Source organism: Ascaphus truei, chromosome 16 (genome assembly GCF_040206685.1).
Source record: "Ascaphus truei isolate aAscTru1 chromosome 16, aAscTru1.hap1, whole genome shotgun sequence".
Taxonomy (NCBI): domain Eukaryota; kingdom Metazoa; phylum Chordata; class Amphibia; order Anura; family Ascaphidae; genus Ascaphus; species Ascaphus truei.
Genome location: NC_134498.1, coordinates 49655636 through 49678108, shown reverse-complemented (window position 1 = coordinate 49678108; position 22473 = coordinate 49655636). Strand labels below are relative to the sequence as shown.

General features: G+C 43.1%; 1 protein-coding gene across 1 annotated transcript in view; it reads left to right on the top strand.

Moving 5' to 3' along the window:
• LOC142467239 (vascular endothelial growth factor receptor kdr-like) overlaps positions 1-22473 on the top strand; it is a 145984-nt gene that overhangs the window by 94786 nt on the left and 28725 nt on the right. The window contains 12 exon segments of the mRNA XM_075572670.1: positions 4581-4874; positions 7555-7701; positions 8367-8495; positions 8689-8795; positions 9823-9958; positions 12536-12640; positions 13895-14008; positions 17604-17692; positions 18192-18345; positions 19616-19713; positions 21346-21468; positions 21927-22038. Of these exon segments, the coding sequence (XP_075428785.1) occupies positions 4581-4874; positions 7555-7701; positions 8367-8495; positions 8689-8795; positions 9823-9958; positions 12536-12640; positions 13895-14008; positions 17604-17692; positions 18192-18345; positions 19616-19713; positions 21346-21468; positions 21927-22038 (1608 nt within the window).

Sequence of the window (22473 nt, the reverse complement as noted above, 5' to 3'; positions counted from 1 at the left end):
CAAAGGTCAGTGGGTTTGCCAAAAAACCAGTAACCCCTCCCTGAACGATTCCTTCTAACAAGATCTTGATTCCAAAAATAATGGGCTTTAGCTTTTTGTCCATTGGTGGCTAGGGATGTTCTATTAATTTAGTGCTCGGAGGCTGTTCCAATGCATTATTATTTCAGTCTTTGTTACATTACTCCAATTTCTTTGCAAACAAGTCAAGCAACAGAAAGATTAGAGATACAGCGGTGTTGCACTCCGATGTGTAGCAACACATCTAACTATTTAATGTTTGCTTTTTAATGTAACGTTCATTTAATTATTTACCTCTATGAAGAACTGTCATGTTGGTTAGTTAGGCCCTGTTTACAAGAACTGTGACCTACACCATAGTGTTCAGTGATGGATATTTTAAAGCCTTACATTAACCCTTCTTCAAAACGACTACATTACATACAAAATAGTATCTGGGCAATAGGAAACACAGCAACTTGTAAAAACAAAACAAAATATATATATATATATATACACATATATACAATAATCATTGAACTAATTAAAGACGGGGAGGCTGACCTTACATTCCTGAACTCCTCTCTGCACATCTGGCCTGTTTCAGAGATTACTTTAGAGGTTTGGAGAAGAGACTTCAGGCTATGTGTCAGGCTGACACTCCGAGAAGCATGTCATGTGAAAATGGAAATCCCTATTTCAGCGTTACAGTGGCCAGACACGTGGCACGACGCTATTTCTTCATTTTTAGGTTTTACAGGATTGAAGCAGAGGATCTTTGGAGCTGAACCGTGTTCATTTCAGCTTCGGGGACCCTTTGCTTCCCGAGATCCTTACCTCCATAGTGGGTGCCTCCAGGGAACTTGTGTGCCTAACAAAATGGCGGCTTAAATGCCCCGCGTCACGCTGGCCAATTGGTATCTGTGATGTCATCTCTTGCGGCTTCCTATTGGTCCGTGTGACCTGAACATTTAAACATGGAGATTCCGGCACCCCCTACGGAGGTAAGTGTCTGTGGCAGCAGAGGGTCCATGGAGCTGAAATTAACAAAATTCAGCTCCGGAGACCCTCTGCTTCAATCCTGGAATAATATATATATATATATATATATATATATATATTTATAAGAGAAAAGAGGAGAGAGTGCACACCCCATAGCGTAAAATGGTAACAATTTATTGGAAATGAGGAGGGGAGAGGGGAGGGATAAGAATCGCACTCACAAGATGACAAATAAAATTGCGCAGTTGTGAAATCATACATCACCGCCAAATTGATATGTCCACCGCAGTCCAAAGATGAAGTCCACAGGAAAGATGGTAATCCGTGTTGGCAGTCAGTGAAGGGTTGCTTAATCGCAAGATGTAGCCCTTTTGTGGATATATAGCAGCTCGGCTAAGTGTCTCACAAGACTCAGGAAAGCACACGGTCTGTGAAAACGTCTTGCGCGACCCGACCTGATCGCGCACTTCCGTGATGACGTAGTGTCGTGACGTGATTGCGTAATGACGTCCCTGACGCGTTTCGTCGCAACAGCGACTTTCTCTTGAAAGGTCGGGTCGCGCAAGACGTTTTTATAATTTTTTTAATTGAGCAGTGCTGCTTTAAACATGTGCATGCCATATAAGTAACCTCTTTTAGATTAAGGAACCCTAAGTGAAATTCTGAGGCAAACCCAACCCTCTCTAATAGCGTGTCTGAGATATTTGCATTGTAAATTCTTCTGTATTTGATACAATTTTCAAATAACCAATAAATTGCAGGGAACCCTGTAAGGATGCCCGGGGAACCCAAGGGTACCTTGGAACCCACGTTGAAAAAACACTGGTTTATACATTTGATACAATATTCCTTTAATGGGAGTAGCAGTTTTTGAAGGTGGATACACAATCCCCTCAGTGGTATCCCCTACACCAGGTGCATATCTCGGCTGAATCATTGTAGGAGAAAGGTCAGGCAAATTCTGGAAATAATAAGCACATCACGTGCATTATATCATTCATGGAGCTTTCCACAAAGCACTCATCCTCTGTGATTTTGTTTGGAGGGGCGCCTTTCTTTTGAGGACAGTGAAATTGCTATCTTGTGGCTGAGGATACAGTAATACTAATAGGTTCCAGGCCACAGTCGCTGCCTGAGCTGTCTCCATATGGCTCAAACATACAAAGGTCACTGTGCACTTTGCACGCTCCGTGTACGAATTGAACAGGAGCCGTGATAATGGTGTTAGAGAGGAAAAATGCAGACAAGACCCCATACCCACCTCACTGTCTTATGTCTCACTGCATGTTATACAGGATGGTAACAGATATGTGTCTCTACGTACAGTAGCACTACTAATACTACTACTACAGTGCACTGTAATAGTTACTGACACAATGTCCCATATTTACATTTACCATGCCGTGGTACCCCATTAAACACCTGGCTTATCCCAGTGGAAGCGCACTGAGGAGGCTGATTCCCATAATCATGAGAGAGGGAAGTTCCACATTTATTTTGTGTGGGAACAGGCCAGGAGGGGTAAGACCCGGAAACCTTGCCCCTGTGTTATTTGTCCCCTATAACTCTCTTTGGGGGTGGGGGTTGAATATACCACTACTCCGTGTGTTCGGTCCTTTTGTCTCTCAAAGGAATATTAGGGGTGTGGTGACCCTGGATTTCTTGACATAAACCCTTTGCATTTGCTCCCTGACCAATTCCTCCACGCATGTTACCAGTGGATATGTATTGTTTACTTTGTTCACCTTTCTGGATATAATTGGGTTATTATTGCACTGTACCTGTTCTCTACATAGATATTGATTATGTGTAGTTGTTGTTTTACACAGATTGTACACTGACGTAATTCTTTTAAGATCTAACAGAGGCAACAACATTTTTGTGTGCTGTTTTGTGTGCTGTGTGAGTGCTGGGCCCTTTTCTATGTGCCCTGTGAGATGTATTTTGGTGCCGGAAGGCGTTTTATGGAGTAGAACCACTAAGTAAATATTGGGCAATATCAGCGTATAAAGTATGAGTTACTTTGTATCAGTTTGAGGAGGTGAGGAATTATATGAAGCTTTCATCTAGAGAAATCGGATGAGCTACGGGGAGCAGTTCTCTGGAGCAATAGGAGGAGTTATAGGGATTGGTTATATGGGGCAATAGGAGGAGTTATAGGGAGCGGTTATATAGAGCATTAGGAGGTATGAGGGGTGGTTATATGGAGCAATAGGAAATGTTAGGGAGGAATTATAGGTTGTGGCTGTATGGAGCAATAGGAGGATTGAGGCAGGAGTAACAGGGAGCGGTTCTAAGAATCACGAGGAAGAGTTTGAGACGGGTTGAAGGGAGGCGATTATATTGAGCAATAGTTCTGGGGAAGGAGTGATAGGGAAAGGTCTAAGAAAGATTGAACTCGATAAACATGTCATAATCTACATGTTGTTACTATGTATTGGCATAAATAATAAAAAAATATTTAAATCTGTTCCAAAAAGATTTCTGCTCCCCTTTTGTCTAACAAGAATAGGCTGTTCTGAAATCGGTCACATTACCACTATGGTTTTTAAGGTTCTTAATCTGCATTAACCCATGATCTGCATGTGAACGTTCAAGACCGGTGAGGTTGCTTTTTCAAAAGAATATTGAGCAGTGGGAGGACGTAGAAATGTGATAAAGGGAACAATTGGAGTATTTATTGGATGCAGATAACAGGTCGTTATGAAAATCATTAACAGACGTTCTTTGTCGTGAGGTTAACTCCCATCAACAAAGAGAAGTATATGCAAAAACAACACTATATATCTTATTTGCATCGGCTTCACACCATGTTACCCGCATTTCTGGAATGCCATTCCTCTCAACATCCGACAAGCACCCTCTCTATCCACCTTTAAGACCCAACTCAAAACACACCTTCTTCAGGAAGCATACAAGTAGCTCTATGAGTGATAGTTTTACACCGTATACATAAACCTTGGCCCTTTGCAGATGTACTTACCAGAACGCCCCCCTACTGTCTCTGTACGTCCTTCCAACCAACCAATTAGATTGTAAGCTCTTCGGTGTAGGGACTCCCTTTCCAAAAATTTACTGTTATGTCTGAAGCACTTATTCCCATTATGTGTTATTTGTATGATTTGTTATTTATATGATTGTGTTTATTTATGATATATGCTGTGAAGCGCTATGAACATTAATGGCGCTATATATATATATATATATATATATATATATATATATATATATATATATATATATACATACAATACAATGTTACGTTATCACTGCCTTGCGCTAGCGACAGATGACATGGCATTAAGCATGTCTTACCTAAAGGTGGTGGCTCTCCTATCCAGACACTGGAATATAGGTTTCGGAGAGGAGGGAGAGAGAACGTCACATTAGCGAGCTTTGAAGATACACATTAACGAGCTTTGAAGATACACATTAACAAGCTGTTGGCTTAGGTTAGCGCCTTTATGTCAGCGACGGCCCCGCTGTGGATCTGGGTCATAGAGAGCAATTATACTGAGAAATCATGGCGGGATTATAGGCAGAAAATGTCACTATTTGTGTATTATCTGTTTTCCTGGTAGAGATTAAAACCGGAATGATAACAGAGGCAGAGACGGTGATGCTCTGGGGGAGTGACGTGAAGCTGGTGTGCAGGGCAGATCAGTACCTGTATGCAAACCTGTCCTGGTTCTACCCGTCCGAGGAAAAGGTGCCAAAGCATCTCACCGAGACCCTGTACGAGAGGCACACCCTCAGCTTCTCATTGCTTCTGAAGAACGTGACGGAGGAGCTGGCTGGGATGTATAAGTGCTCGGCCCAGAATCGCTATAACAGCAACGAGGTGGCGATGCGCTTCAACAGGCTTGTGGTTCTAGGTGAGTCATGTGTGTTATGCATGGAAGGAGTGCTTCTTATAAAGCCCCCATGCCTTGTACATTAAGGCAGCTTCGGATTATTCAGCATGAACACAGTATTCCTCTGAGGGGCTCTGCTTGAGTCACCAACACTGAAGACCATAAGCCGCTGTGGAAGAGCTTAACGGGCCCCACCGGAGTCTATGCACAAAGCTCCAAATGGTCATTTTGCCATTTATAGCATTCCTGTTTAATAACAATGTGTCAAGGCAAATGTGGTGTCATTCTATGGAAAATATCTGCCCCTTATGTACCAAAGCAAGAAATCTCATGAAAAGCAATGAATTATTTTTACTTTGATATATCTGGTGCTGTTTTTTTGCCTAAGAATTGGACCGTTTGATGCATAGACCTCAATGTATCTCAGTTTGCTTTGAATACAGTAGAAATCACTTAGGGCAGGGTTCTCAACTCCAGTCCTCAAGGGCCACCAACAGATCAGGGTTTACAGATATCCCTGCTTCAGCACAGGTGGCTCGATCAGTCTTCGACTGGGTCGAACCCCTGACTTAGGCTAATATTTATATAAAGAATAAGAGGAGATGAAACAATTCCTGCATCTTTTGCCACCAGTTTCCTCCTTTTGTGCTGCAGAAATAAAAAAACGCCAGGTCTGAGCAGCTATAAATGTAAATAGGAAATGTATGCCAAACGTGTGACCGCAGAATAACAACTTTCTTATATTTGACTAACTGTGCTCTGTGTGGTGTGAAGAAGAACCGCTCAACCCATAGAAGGATTCGCAGTTATCCTGTAAAAGCCGAACGATGGAGCTCAGAAAGGCCGGTTTCTTTCAGTGGTTGACGATAAAATAGTTGCACTGAGCCTTTTCACCGAAATCATTATCGTTTTGAATGAAACGAAATTGTCCTCCCTGACCCTGAACCAGAGGACGTAAGGCAAACATATCGAGAGCTCTCAAATACAGAAAAAGGCAACCCCGGCACATTAACTTGTATATGAGGTTCCCCTTGGCAGCTCCACCTAGCTTATCCCTCGATATTAGGGCACTTTACTAGCTATTCACAATTCGCTTATATTTATGCACTTACCACTAGTCACCTCTTAGTTTTTGTCATTTTAGCTTAGCGCTCATTGTAAAGATTTTTAGTTAGTGGTTTTTTGTCATTTCTAAAACGAGAGATCTGGCAAAAGTTTTCCTTTCTCTGTGAAACCGGGTCTGTGCGAAAAAGGTCTGTGTGAAGCCGGGTCTGTGTGATACCGGGTCTGTGTGAAGCCGGGTCTGTGTGATACCGGGTCTGTGTGAAGCCGGGTGTGACGTCATAGCTACGCCCACCTGCCGCTCACAGCACAGACCTGTACACACAAAGTGTGATTTACGTGCATGAGCATTAGCGCATGCGCGCCAACTATAAAACAAGCCTTAGGCTGAGTTCACTGTGGTGCTGACCGCGCTTGGAGCTTAGCGTGGTCAGCACAATGAAAGCGAAAGTGCCCGTACGCTCGCGGGCGCTTGCCGAGACAGGTGCAATTGTCTTCCAGGTGCCCTGAAGGATCACATGACCTCCTCAGTCAGTCACTGCTCTGCCACGCCTCCGGCCAAGACCCCCCTCAAAAAAAAATGCCAGTCAGCCGAGCGTTCCTGCTTGGAGAGTTGGTGACATCACTGATCTCAAGCATGAACGCGGTCATCGGCAGCGTGTACTCAGCCTAAATTAAAATCAGTGAGCGATGCATCTCCGACCTCCGACCCATTACATTAGTTTTTGAAACTCTGATTGCAGATAAAATGCTTTTGCCTGTTTTCCACAGCCCCACGATCTTGCTTCATTTACACCATTGTCACATATCATACCGGGGTTACGCTGCAGATTAGGATTCTTCACTTCTTCACATTTCCCCGGAGATGATTTTCAGGCTTGGCGGTAACCACACCACGGTTTTTGCAATTAACCGGAATGTCGTAGTGCTTGCGAACATTTTTTTTCCGCACGGTCAGACGTCTGTTCTGGAAATGACTAAAATCGTGGGAGTGTAAAAACGAAACCTTTGCAGGTCCAGCGGTCACATTCCGGATACAAGTTGCCAAGTTGTCTGCTTTGCTCCAGGCTATTTTTTTAGATGGGCTTAGTCAGATCTTTACCAATGCATACGCCTACAGCACCAGTAACATGACTGAGTACAGAATTTGACCATTTCCCTTCACAAGTTACTAAATATTAAAGGTGCAGTCCCAAGATCCTAAGTGAGCTCTCCATGTGGACACTGTTTAGGGTAGTATCTATGGCGAAATCAAGAACTTTGTTAAATAATTCTGCTATCGAGATCCGACACTGGATCACTATGGTTATCAATCGCATAACTCAATGGTTTGCATGTGTACATTCAAGACCAGAAAGGTTGATTTTTAAAAAGAATATAGTAAGTTACTGCAATTTTTAGAGGTCAGAAGAGCCCAGAAGTTGGGTCGCTGCTATAATGTAGCAAAGGGGTGGATAGCGCCAGTCCTCAAGGGCCAGTTATTGACTGATCCACTGATTGAGCCACCAGTGCTGAAGCTGGTATATCTTTAAAACCTGACCTGTTGGTGGCCGTGAGGATTGGTGTTGACCACCCCCTGATGTAGCATCTTGAGCAGAGCATTCTTGAACATCTCTCTGGCTCGTGTGTGTCATTGCAGAGAAGGAAGCTCCACAAGTGGTCCAGGAGCTTGCAGAAGCTGTGGTGAACAGTAGCAGCACGTTGTACCTGGAATGCAGAGTCAATGGAACGCCCACACCCGACATCACCTGGTTGAAGAATGGCTATCTGATTAAACCTGCTTCAGGTAGGTCTGATGGAGCAGGGAGAATTCTGACCACTAGCCCCTTGATTTCCACAGGGTCAACAACGTGCTTGTGATGTTGCCTCTCCCATGATATCAACATAGTTGTGTATAGCCTCCTTTCTATTAGAGGACCAACAAAGGAAGGCAAAGGAGAGGACACTTTGCTGGCAGCTGGGACTCAATGTACTGCTTAAGGCTGCGCTTATAGTGCCGACGACGTCGCGTCAAAACGAATGCATTGCCGCCGTCGCGTGCGCTTATAGTAAGCGCAACGTGACGGTTTGGTCGCGATCGCTGGAAGTCATCTCAATTTGATTTTTCCAGCGACCGCTGCCTGACGTCGCCGGCACTATAAGCGCAGCCTGACGCTATAAGAAGTGAAACATTCTCCCAACCTTCAGGTTGTGAGGTATAATGTGGGTGCTGTATTCCAGGTAAAGAGAGGGGGGAAACGACTGCATCCCACGTTTGTATCATTGTGAATAAGACCGTGATCCTAGAAGTGGGAGTGCAACACCCAGTGTCATATTTCTGACTTGCCGTAGGTCCCTTTGTGTGCTGCAGATTGTGCGTTTCTTACTGTTTCCGCGCACTTCAGTTGTACACTGCAGCACACGTTGACATGGTGGTAGTATCTGCTTTTGAAGATACATTTTCCCTTCCAGGAATAACCCTTCTCTACAACAGCAGCCTGATCATTGAGAGGGTGAAGAAGGATGATGAGGGTTTATACGAGTGTCGTGCTACCAATGAGATGGGACATGCCAGCACTTCTGCCTTCATCACAATTCTAGGTGAGCGATTCCGCAGTGCAGCTCAAAGCACGCGCTGCTTCCTGAGAGTAACAAATATTGGACCCCGTTAAGAAAGATACGAGCATCAAGAACTCACCCATGTGGAGGGTTTTGTTAAATGAATGTTGAGCTGGGGGATCCCCGGAGCTATCCTACCTCAATGTGACATGTATTGTCCCTCCTGTACGCACAGGTGCGGAGGAGAAATCCAACATAGAAGTGATCATCCTTGTCTGCACAGGGGTGGCAGCGACCCTATTTTGGCTCCTACTCACCTTGTTTATACGAAAGCTGAAAAAGGTGAGTGATTCTCCTGACTGCTCCAACAAAGGTATCTAGTCAACTTTTATTTATCGAGGAGATTCCCTGATACATCACATGTCTATCATCCAGCAGAAGAGGAAAGAGACGCCCCTGTTTATTTCTAACTTGGTTTTATTAAGATATTTTACCAGAAAGATTAACAGTTTTTTTTTTTTTTAAAGTGCGTTCTGGGAAGGAAAAGATAACGTGTATACATGTACCAGCTAGGAATGGAAGCCACAAAGTATTGTATTGAGTAACTTATTTACTGCACCATGTGATGGCCACTTAGACTGGTGATTGCATAGGTACACATACTTTGGCTGTGGGACCGCTGCCTTACAGGAAAGTTGACAGTTGTTAGCGATACTGTCAGATACATCCAGTCACTTTATAATAAATAACAGGATATAATGCCCTATAAAAGCTTATTCACAATCAGCCTGGATTTTTATTGAGTTATTGAAAGACCTGGGATAGTGGTCATGACTTCTACCTTCTGTGTTATCAAAGTCTGGCTGCAAAACTGAGGCTATAAAACAACACCAAATGTATCGAGGAAATGGTTTTCCAGTGAAACCAACGGAATTCTTAACTCTGATGGGCAGTTTTTGCACCAGTTTTGCAGATGAGACAACCAATTTACTTGAGTGTAATGTGTGAGAACCTCTGTGCTGGTATATCATCCCTAAGGACACGAATTGAGCTATTCCAGGCAAAAACAATACAGTACTGTTTTGGCCATATTGGGAAGTTCAGAAGCACCTTTAGACTGTTGAGTGATGGCTGTATGCAGATGCTGGGATAGGCTGAATTATGTGTGTAACTGATTTGCAGTCACTGGGGATGTACAGGACAAATGGACACCCCTGATTTTCATGACTTACAGAAGGTCTTACGGGTAGGCTAGGTGTTCTGGGGTCTCAATATATACCTGTGTACAGAGCTTGATTGGTTGGCACTGTCTATGCATTTGGAGACACAAGCTGATGCTCCCACTCTGATCTTCTTGTCTTCTCTGCAGCCGCATGCATCAGAAATGAAGACCGGCTATCTGTCCATCATCATGGACCCGGAGGAGATGCCATTGGACGAGCAGTGTGAGAGGCTGCCCTATGACAGCAGCAAGTGGGAATTCCCCCGTGACAGGCTCAGTCTTGGTATGTGCCACCCTACTGTGGGACTGGACAAACGCAGGCTAGGAAATACCATAGATGTGCCACCCTGACAATACTGCCGTCTAATGTAATCTAATATAGTTACATGATTTGATAAAGGAGACCACCCATTGTCACACAGTAAGGCTTACTTTTGGATGCATTGCTCCCACAAACAGCAGGTGGCCATAGGAAGAGGGATAGGATAACATGTCTGCTGGCTACTTCCTCGAGCCTCCATTGGATGTGCTTCCGATGGCCATGTCTTTTTTCCCAAAGAACATGTACTTCACAGTTGTACTGCGAATGTTCTTCATAAATGAAATGGAGTATACAAAGCTTCCCAAACCTCACTGGTCTCTGCTTCAAGACATTTCAAAATGTGATAACTGAAAATGTTCGCTTTGGTTCTGATACAGAATAAAAACCGTAGGACTCACAGTGAGTCCCTCAATCACAAAACAGGTCATGAAAAAACTCACATAAGAGGATTGCACCAGGCAGACCACCAGACCAGGGACGGCCAACTCCAGTCCTCAAGGGCCACCACCAGGTCAGGTTTTCAGGATATCCCTGCTTCAGCACAGGTGGCTCAATCAGTGGCTGTCGAAGACTGCACCACCTGTGCTGAAGCAGGGATATTGTGAAAACCTGGCCTGTCGGTGGCCCTTGAGGACTGGAGTCGGCCACCCCTGCTCTAGACACTGGAACACAGGAAGAGCCATGTATTAAACGGCATACATGTGTACTTGTGTCAACACCCAGCACCACACGTGAAGCGATTTCTATGAAGTCAGAGCCCATTTTGACTACTTTAGCACCAATTTGTTAGCAAGTAGTATAGGAGCCGCAAGAGCAGTACCTATAGGAGTACCAAGAGCAGTACGTATAGGAGCACCGAGGGAAGTACGTATAGGAGCACCGAGGGAAGTACGTATAGGAGCACCGAGGGAAGTACGTATGGGGGAGTTGCTGTGCCGAATGTAATGATATTAGTTTTTCTGGCAATAGGATTCTACCTTTTAAGCATCATTTAAATCACAATAATACAGAATCATTCTCTGTGGCTTGGAAACAATCTGCTCAATACAGAATCGTCCGTGTTCATCTTTCACTAGAAATGTCACTTTTTAAGTCTGCCCCATTTAGTAAATTGCCAGTTTTAGGATTCGTTACTTCACGGGATGGGGAGAGGTTCAAAAAAGTTACGCTGGGTTTGTTTTTAAAATACTGCGTGCGTGTAATACCTGTTCCTCTGCATAGCCCTATCTATCCCATGTTTGGGCCTCTCCGTGAACATCACTGTGTGGGAGCTGCTGGTATGCTCGGTGTTAGACCTTATCTTGTGTGCCAACCTGTGAGTTCTGTCACAAGGGAGTTTTCTGCAGTGAACCCCAATGACCTACTCATTCCTTTACATTTGATTAACTGAAATTGGTCTGTTTAATCTACATAGCAACACATAAATATTGTGCTAGCACCTCACTGATACAAATACCAGCTTTTTTTATCCAACCCATATTATTATTGCAAGCTTATTTGTAATTGCATACTGTAGTAGCATAGTGTTTGAGAATAAGAAATAACATACTGTATGTGCAAAATTTTTTGAATGACATACTTGCTGTGAATATATATATATATCTATCATACATTACCAGCAAAGGTAAGGAGACAACAGCACTCAGAAGGTATAAGCAGCTATCAACTGTATTAAAGAAACTTGCACATATATCCAACGTTTCGGTCCACTGAACGGGACCTTCCTCAGGGGGAGAAATCCATTCTGACTTAAATAGTAATCCGATCTCCTTAGATCTGCCTATGTTTGAACCTTATCACTTATCTTAACTAACCTCCCATATCTGCCATGTGCAATTTAGTGCTGACAATATTCAATGCATACAACCCGGTGCAAGACATTGAGGGAAACACAAAAGCATTTGTATCATGTGCTCACAGCTTTGTTTCACTATTGGAAGGTTTAACTGTTGACTTTTGGGACCTGCTCATCTCTCAGCATTTCCATGATGTCCCATGACTTTGCATGACTTCCCATGGCTTTGCATGACTGCATGGCAATGCATGACGTCCCATGGCTTTGCACGACGTCCCATGGCTTTGCACGACGTCCCATGGCTTTGCACGACGTCCCATGGCTTTGCACGACGTCCCATGGCTTTGCATGACTTCCCATGGCTTTGCACGACGTCCCATGGCTTTGCACGACGTCCCATGGCTTTGCATGACTTCCCATGGCGTCCCATGGCTTTGCATGATGTCTTATGACTTTGCATGACTGCATGGCTTTGCATGACTTCCCATGGCTTTGCATGACTTCCCATGGCTTTGCACGACGTCCCATGGCTTTGCATGACTTCCCATGGCTTTGCACGACGTCCCATGGCTTTGCATGATGTCTTATGACTTTGCATGACTGCATGGCTATGCATGACTTCCCATGGCTTTGCACGAAGTCTCATGGCTTTGCATGACGTCCCATGGCTTTGCATGACTTCCTTTGCATGCTTGTTACCAGATTTGATTGAGCTACAGCTCACTCTTGACTTTTACCTCCAGGTAAGACGCTGGGTCACGGTGCTTTCGGGAAGGTGGTGGAAGCCTCTGCTTTTGGCATTGATAAATGTTCAACCTGCAAAACAGTTGCTGTTAAGATGCTTAAAGGTACATTTCCTCTTGGGTTTTGTCTCTTGACATGAGTCGGCAATGAAACCCTAAACCCCAGGATAATAATCTAAATATTCATTTTGCCCCTACCATATTTTGAGTAGGCAGCAAACAAGTTGTTAATTTCACTCTTGTAGCTTCTGGGGGTGTTAATAGCTGAACAGAGAAAATCGGTAAGCTCCTAATTTATATACCCCCAAAGTAACCACAATATATATATTTGCATAGAAGTGTCAGAACGGAGTGCTACTGGGCATGGCAATATGTAGTTAAAATCAAGGACAGAACATAGAACATAGACAGAGCCCAATAGCTGTAAAGATCCAAGGATCCAGATGCGTGAGACATGGTGTTTCTGGATCAGAATAATTACAATGTAATGGACATAGTCTGACGAAATATTACTGAAATCAATGGGAGCCAGGCTGTTGCAATTGAATGGGTCTGATGTCCAGCGCATGGCACTCGCTCCAAATCATTGAGCCCTGACAGGCCTGGGAATGCTCTTGGGTTTCATTGCCCAATCTTCTGTGATGTGTGTCCTGTCTGTGTGGCTGAAGTCTTGGTTTACGGAGACAAGGTTCTGGGGTGAGTGCTGGTATCATCCACTGTACTAGCATCAGACAGGATGCAATATGTATTATCGTTGTTTATTTTTGATGTCCCCTGTTCAATATGTGGTCTTCCCTTTGCTCAGGAAACTGTATGCTCTACAATTGAACAGGGCTAACCTGTCCCAGAGCAGAGATACGATGGCTGCAAAGCACATCACATCAGCGGGATATCTGATTTATTTGTACTTGCACAACCCCAACAAATAATGCAAATTATAATGCTACAGTTACATGAACAATAAAAACCTGCTTCTAATGATCAGTGAGGCTCCGTCTGACCCTTCATTAGGACAATTGGACAATAATGTTGATTCTGCACTATGAATTTACAATTATTATTATATAAACAAAGCATAATACTCTAAATTGTTACGATAACGTTATTTTTTATTTGCTGAGCGAGGAAGGATTATCCATAGTCGCATACGATTAATCTTCTGCTTGGACACGAGAGGCAGTTAGCCAAGGCCAAATATGTGCTGACTATGCATCTTGTTTTTGAGATTCCTCTTCGGGGCCGTGGCTGTTTTCATTTGTCCTCTTGATGTTTCCTCTGTAACCTAAACAGGATTTTCTGTGCCCTGTAAAAATGTCCCATTGTGTGGAGATGACTTTGTCCTGTTTTATGTTAAAACAGAGTGTGCGACAAACAACGAGTGCAAGGCATTGATGTCAGAGCTGAAGATCCTTATCCACATCGGACATCACCTGAATGTCGTTAATTTACTGGGGGCTTGCACGAAGCCTGGAGGTGAGTGATCTCATGTGCCAGATGAGCCCCTTCCCTGCGGCGGTTACTTGCAGTATGAAAGACCCCGGAGCGCTACCTTCACCCACCATGCATGGCCCCTGCAGAACTCAAGGTGTTGAATAATGACATCCCAAACAAAGAAATAATATAAATACATGGCTGCATCAGGCTGTGGCCCCGCCAGCGCTGACCGCGCTCATGCTGGAGAGCGGTGACGTCACCAGCTCTCCAAGCATGAGCGCCGGGTGTCCCTGCTATTTCGGAAGAGTGCGCGCAGGGGGGGGGGGGGAGGGGCATTGTGGGCAAGTTGAGCGCGCTCAAAAGTTAATTTTTTTTGTTTACCCAAGCGCCAAGTGTGGATGAGCGCGCTTGCACCGCGTGAGCGGGGACTTTCATATATAGATATGTGTAAGTAAAAACGGCAAGCGCCGCCCGCTCAGCGCTAGCGGGGACGCAGCCTTAATTTTACATCAATTGCAACGTTCTTAATTAAAATCTCTGTAGCCACTTTGAAAAAACCCCAAACACATGCATTTTTGTAACTTGTGGACCACATTAAAGAGGTCTGTTCTTTCTTGATATTAACACTTTTTTAGCATCACTGGCTGTCATTTTGTTTCAGTGGAAGGAGACAACCATCTTTAAGGTCTGAGATTTAAATTCTTTAAGGATAAGAGGATTTTACTGCATGGGCTTCAAACGTAGTCCCCCCCCCCCCTGAGATATAGTGATTTAAACCTTGTAAATGACAAAACCGGAGCAAATTCTCCTAAAGGGATGTTTACCATTTCATTGGGCTCTTCAATGTGGCAGGAGATATTACAGCATCCACGCCAAGTGTCTCTCTGCACAGCACATACACCCTGCCAGGTGCAAAGGGATCCTCAGTCTGGGGTTAGTTGTGTAGACCAGTGGTGCTGAACTCCAGTCCTCAAGACCTCCTTACAGATCACGTTTTTAGGATATCCCTGCTTCAGCACAGGTGGCTCAAGCCGTGGCTCGGTCTTCGAGCAGGGATATCCTTAAAACCTGACTTGTTGGTGGCCCTTGAATACTGGAGTTAAGCACCACTGGTATAGATTGTGTAAGAGTGGTCACACCAAAAAACCACAGGTGCCCCCATTGATGAGGTAAAGTATAAAATGTGATATATATATATATATATATATATTATATATATATATATATATATATATATATATAGCTTGACAAATCACCCAAAAATGTATTCGCCGAACCAAAAAATCTACTCGCCACCTAGCCCCGCCCCGCTTAAAAAGAAATTGAATAAATTCCTAGTAAGAACTACATTAGTTTTTGACATAAATTTATTTATTGTATTACATTTATACTTTACTACAATTAGTCCTTGTTACGTGTGTGTGACTAGTTTCCTGAACCCCTTAACCAGTGTCTGGATGCCCCCGCTTCACAATATCTAAAGCAGCAATCTCGCCTGGGATCTTACCTGATCCGCAGTCCCTCAATGTCCAGGTACCTCATTTCCGCAATGTTATACATTGGAGGGGAGGCGTTCCCTACCTGTCTTCTGGGTTAGGGGGGTTCCGATGTCTCCTTTTGTGAAGCTCGAGAGTCTGATCTGGAAGAAAGCAGTATAGGTTATTTCTGTGTGGGTATAGGGCAGTTAAGATATATAGGGTAAATAAGATATCCAGAGTGTGAGTGTGAGAGTGGGTGACAGAGAGAGTGGGTGACAGGGAGAGAGAGAGAGCGGGTGACAGAGAGAGAGAGTGGGTGACAGAGAGAGTGGGTGACAGAGAGAGAGAGAGTGGGTGACAGAGAGAGAGTGTGTATGTGTGTGTGTGTGTATATATATATATAAAATAAAAAGATCACTTGTGAGCACATTCACATGTCTTAGACAGGTCTGCAATCCTGCCTTTCACCATTATCACCTAGCATACTGTGCTTCCACTGCAGCAAGGGATTCTGAGTGTGTGTGTATATATATATATATAAATATATATTAGTGTGTATGTGTATCTATATACATACATACACACTATACTTAAGCATATGGTTACTGCATTAAGCTAGTCACTGCATAACTATGCACACATAGGATGTGTATTCTGTGTTGCACCCGAGTTGTCGTGCCATATAAATGATAATATGTATATCTGGAGATTGTTGCATTGTCCTGGCACTGGTTTATTACGCCTATAAGATAAAAAGGAATTTAGTGTCTGCGTCAGAGGGGGAAAAGACGGATAGAATGAAAACAAGATATATACCTGGCACGTCCGCACGTTACAGCGAGCTCTCTGTCACTCATGCAAAATCATTGGGCCAGAGCCAAGAGAGCGTAATGTGCTGTGTGTGGAGGGAGAAATTCTCACCTACCAGGGAGTATACAGGATCACAGAGGAAACAGGAAGGTGACCATGAGCAGGGCAGCCCCGGGGCAACACTGGGACAGTAATTATTCAAAGGTTCATTTAATCAGCATCCGTACCATCCAGGGCACTGGAGCACGGAAACTCCCATTGACTTAAATGGGAGTTTCTGTGCCATAAAGACCCGATCGGCACTGTCACAGTTTAAAGAATAACCCCCCAGGAGACTGCTCCAGATTCACCAATACGGTTGCGGGGGGCTTTATCAAACAGAGGCTTTTAGTGGGATTTTATTCTTTGATAAATCTGGGACACACTGATAAATAGATCAAAGAACTTGAGAGTCGGAAGACGCCCCTCTCCTGGCCCAGACTTTGGGGCAATCCCAGTGATGTTTTTCATTTAGAACATTTGAATGATTGTAAAACACCAACATTAAGAATGTAAAAACCCTGTTTCTGTTGAAGTTTGCCCAGCAGAAGTGGGTTTTTTTTTACTCTCATCACAACTTTACTGCCGGAAAAGCATGAAATTAATATCTTTGCAATGAGTTGCAGTGTCCGAGGCAGCAAATAAATCAATGATCTAAACCAGCAGCGCTGCTGAAATAATAATACTGTGAGGTGAACCCAGCACTGTACAGGCATTCAAACCAGGTTAGCTTATACCAATGGCCGCTGCTACTGCAGGTCCAGTTTTTCTCACTTGAAATAAGATCGGCTTGGTTACCATGGACAGATTATATTTATAATAGGAACCTGTGAGAAGAGTAGAAAGGGAAAATAGTTACCAAAGTAGGAATACTAAGGATAATTTTGATGAACATTTTGTGGTTTGGCTTGTTTTTATTTTATGTTATGTTGCTTTTGTTCTGTGACTGTCTAATATTATTATTAATATTAGTTTATTATGTTTAATATTAGTTTTAGTATACTGTTATTGTATATTTGATTATATAATTCATATTTTATACTGTATTATATCATTTATTGTTTAGTGTCTTATTATACGATTCGTTTATAAGGAAGTTATGTTAAGTCTGCATATTGTTTTGAGGCTAGGATAATTACAGGTATATGTAATGCTGATATAGAATTGTAGATATGATTTCTGTGTGTATTGTATATGTTAATTGTTATAAAACTCTAGATTACAAATAAAGAATTTACTAAAAAAAAAAAGAAATAAGATGGTCTGTTTCTAAGTAATCACAAGTCCTCTCATCCTCTTTGTGGCAGGTCCATTGATGGTCATTGTGGAATATTGCAAGAATGGAAACCTGTCCAACTACTTAAGAAGCAAAAGAGGGGATTTCATAGCATACAAGGTAAGGAGAGTCCATCATACAGAATCCTGCTAATCATTGATACAATACATTATTTCACAGCCGCATACATGCATAGAAGTTGATGGCACGTAAGGACCATTTGGCTCTCCAAGCCCCCCCCCCCCCCCCTTCTCACCTTGTTGAAAAAAAGACGTGCGGTATGTCCATCGAGTTCAACCTACGTTAAATTTGAACTGAAACCACTCATCCAGGGGGGACTCTTCTTCCGAAATGTTACTTTTATGTCTGAAGCACTTACTCCCATGACCTGTTATTTGTATTATTTGTTATTAATATGATTATCACGTGTATTACTGCTGTGAAGCGCTATGTACACTAATGGCGCTATATAAATAAATACATATATACATACAAGTGCTTTCACTGCCAATATGTCATCGGACTGCACAAATACTGTTCCCCTCACTGAAAACTAAATGCTACTCTGTGTACAAATGTGATGCATGGGGTGAGCTGTTATTGTGTGACCTCTCCCCAGTCGCAGGAAGCAGAGAAGGCGCTGGACGGCTCGAATAGCAACCTCTCCGAGCTCATCAAGAGGCGGCTAGAAAGTGTCGCCAGCACCGGCAGCTCTGCCAGCTCGGGATTCATTGAAGATAAAAGCTACAGCGACTCGGAGGAGGAGGAAGAAGGTAAACCCGAGCATGCATCTGCCCAGGGTCTCCTAGAACCAACACACTGCCTGTGTTTTTAATGTAGTTATTCCTACTTGTGACACAAGAGCTGGATACACCATCAAAGTTTACCAGGGACATTGGTTACACTGGTTAATTAAATATAAAGCAGCAGTTAGCAACTTTAGTTAGTGCTCACCTACAGTCCCAAAGTAACAGCACACATTTCCAAATGAAATGAATGCACCATTATGTAACCCCATAGGCTCATGCTTACTAAGCCGCCTTTTGTCATAAGAAACCTTCCAGTTCATTGAATGAAATGTGCTGCAAGTTGTCTTCCAGCACCGGTAAATATGGCCCAATGCATAAGTAAAACACCTCAATGTGTCAGCTATTTGGAACGGTATCCGCAAAGTGCAACTTAGTTCAGCTTCGGATATAAAGTGTCCAGTAGAGCGTTCAATACAAGCATCACAGATCCGTGCGGAGTCACCACTGTCATTCCGTTTAAAGTAAACATTTCCCCTAGCATTATAATAATATAATAATTATCACATCTATGGAGGTTTTCGGGCAGCCAGAGGAGTGTGGTGATGTCCAATTTCTGTTTTACATCCTCATATGATCATTATGAAGCAAACCCAACTGTAAATAGTGTTGCTTTTAGTTTGATGAAGAATGGGCTATAAAGAAACGTGACCGCCTTTGTCCAAATTCTCTTCCTGCTGCTGTGGACGATAACTAGCGTTTTGGGAATGGGCACGGTTTCCCCCATTTTCGCTGCCAAGACTTTCCCTCTGAACTTTGAACCCCCCTAAAAAACTAATGACAGGAAACAATTATTAGTAAAAAAAAAAAAATCAAAAAAAAGAAGAAACGCAGGAAAGCTCAGGAAGTTGGCTGGGGGAACTGTACTTGTGTTTGAGATGCTAATGCAGAGGTTTTTCAGGATATCCCAGCTTCAGCACAGGTGGCTCAATCAGTTGGTCAGTCGTTGACTGGCCAACTCCAGACCTCAAGGGCCACCAACAGATCAGGGTTTACGGATACCTCTGCTTCAGCACAGGTGGGTCAATCAGTGGCTCAGTCTTCGACTGAGCCACTGATTGACCCACCTGTGCTGAAGCAGAGCTATCCTTAAAACCCAACCTGTTGGTGGCTCTTGAGGACTGGAGTTGAGCACCACTGCGCTAATGTGAATATCTACCCAGGAACGACCCCTAGTGTACGCTGCCTGTACAGTTGGAAGTGTTTATTTTTCCGAAATTACCTCTGGTTCCTTTAGATCCCGAAGATTTGAGGAAACGGCCACTGACGATGGAGGACCTGATATGTTATAGCTTCCAGGTGGCAAAGGGCATGGAGTTCCTGGCTTCAAGAAAAGTAAGATCTCTGCAACAGAAAGCACCAGAGCACCGCACATCTTTCTAACCCCTTCCCTTCCCGCGGGGTCTGCAGTGCAATGGGCTGTGGGCCTCCCCGGCAACAAAGGAGTTGACCCTCATTTTGAACATGTAGGGCCATAAGCAAACTTAACGTTTATTCTCTTACGGCTTAGCACTGTTGAGTAAATATTGCCCTTAGTGTTGCATAAAAGTCTACAATGCATCATGAAAACGTTTATTACCGCTGTCATTTCTAAATTCCATACGTGCATGTATTTTTACAATCTAAGGCCCCTACAGCGAGAAGCGGCGAACGCATAATTAATAACGCATTTCATTTCTACTGAAATAAATGGAAGTTGACAAATGGCTAAGAAGAGTAGAGAGATATGTAGTGAGACTTGGTATTAGAACAATATGTAAGTGCATTGATTGATAGGGTAAGCCTCAGGGACATGACAAAGTGCATCTGGTTTGTGTAATGTTTGCACTAGGAATCTATGAGAATCCTTTATTAATAGGGGAGTTCTCAGACTGCTGCTGAAGAAAAGGATGGTTAGTGGAAGGAAGACCATAAGCTACTGCAATAACATCATTAACGCTTTCAAATGTACTAGTTCACAATTGGAGTTACCAACAAGTTTGATGTGTAAGAATGAAGTGCTTTGTATCGAGCAAATTGTTTCCAGGTTACTGCGATATCATGTATCCACATCCATCCTTTAGTGGCTACATCAAATATACTGTTATAAAGGGGTCTTCTGAGCTTGATACAATATGATTATATTGATTTCAGTTTGTCAATGCTGATATTTTGGGACATATTTCCTCAGTGGTGACACCTGGCGCCGGAAGACACCTTACGTTTGTTTCCCAATACTATATTAGTGGTACCTTTTATTCTGGCATTTTTTTAATGATTATTTTTTAATTAGTTTCTTTTTTGGATAGATTGCCTGTTAGATGATTAGATCACCTGCGTATTGTGACTTTTCTATACTCAGTGGAGTATTGTTTTGGGGAATTATTAGGGAGACCTCTTCACTTAAGGCTTTCCCTCTTAGACAGGGTCTTGCATTTTAGGGGGAGTGTACTGTATGTGACGTTGTTCTTGAATCACATCATCGCCTATATATTGCGGGAGAGTATGATGTATTTAATAACAAAAATGTTTTACTCTCAATGTTCTCTAGTTTTTTTTCTTGTGAGTGCGGAAGGTTCATAATGTTTGGGATTTTCTGTATTTGAATTAGGGGAGATTCAGAAACTCCTGCGCACCATGTCACATTTGTGTGTGTATAAGTTTGTGTGTGTATGTATGTATGTATGTGTGTATATATATATATATATATATATATATATATATATATATATATATATATCCTGTAATGCTGTCCAATTCCTTAGTATACACCTTATTTACCTTGTATTGTAATTTTGTAACCTGCTGCGTACATTGTTGGTGTTGTATAAATAAAATGATACATATTTATGCAAGCCAATTGGCTGTGAGTTGTCCTAGGTATGATAAGACTACTTAGTAAACATGGGCCTGAATCTTTAAAGGGACAAGATGTCCTTCTTGTTGTGTGTGTGATCCTTCTTGAATATGTTGTCCTATGTCTTGCAGTGTATTCACCGGGACTTGGCTGCCAGGAACATCCTTCTGTCTGAAAATAACGTGGTGAAGATCTGTGATTTTGGCCTGGCCCGTGATATATACAAAGATCCGGACTATGTGCGGAAAGGAGATGTGAGTATAGCCCTGCAGGAAACCCAGGGGGAGAGGGACTTACATTGCACTTGGTGATAACATCCAGTGGGGTCTGCCAATGCCTATTAGTAAACATTGAGTGATAATCACTAGTTATGCAAATCCTGTAGCTATAGCCATTTATCTTTAATTGAAATCATTATATTGGTATGTAATATGGTATGTAAATTCTAAGCACAGGGTATGTCCATTGATTTACTCGGCAGCAATGGAAGCTACAGACATTTGTCACGAGAAAAAAGTACAACCAACAACGAATATAACATTATCTCCTAGAGGAATAACCTGTGCAGACTTGATTCCCACAGCCCCCATGAGACGGCTGTTTTACGTCCCGGGCAAAATGTCATGTTGAACAGAAGACATTACCTGGCAGAGGCTATTCCACTTTCCAGGGGTGTCAGCAGAAAGGTGATGGATGTTCTTCCTATTCACAGGCCCGGTTACCTCTAAAGTGGATGGCGCCGGAGGCTATTTTTGATAAAATCTACACAACCCAGAGCGATGTGTGGTCCTTTGGTGTTTTGTTATGGGAGATATTTTCATTAGGTAAGTCACAGAGAAATGGTTATCCCATAATATACTCAATTATGAAAATACATTTATTTTTAAAACAGATTTTCAGGTTTTTTTTCTTAAACATATTTGTGTTTTAGAGAATCCCTCCCAAACTTTTCTTTGTATATACTTTATTGGATCCATGGAGTCAACTAGAGCTCAAGCATAGTGCTCCCATCTCAGGGGCTCCCGTCTCTGGGGCTCTCGTCTCTGGGGCTCTCGTCTCTGAGGCTCCCGTCTCTGGGGCTCCCGTCTCTGGGGCACCCAGTGCTCTGCTCTCTAGGGCTCTCATCTCTGGGGCTCTCATTTCTAGGGGCTCTCGTCTCTGGGGCTCTCGTCTCTGGGGCACCCAGCGCTCTCACCTCTGGGGCCCCCATCTCTGTGGCTCACAGTTGCTGGTAAATGTAACTTTTAAACATTAAAACC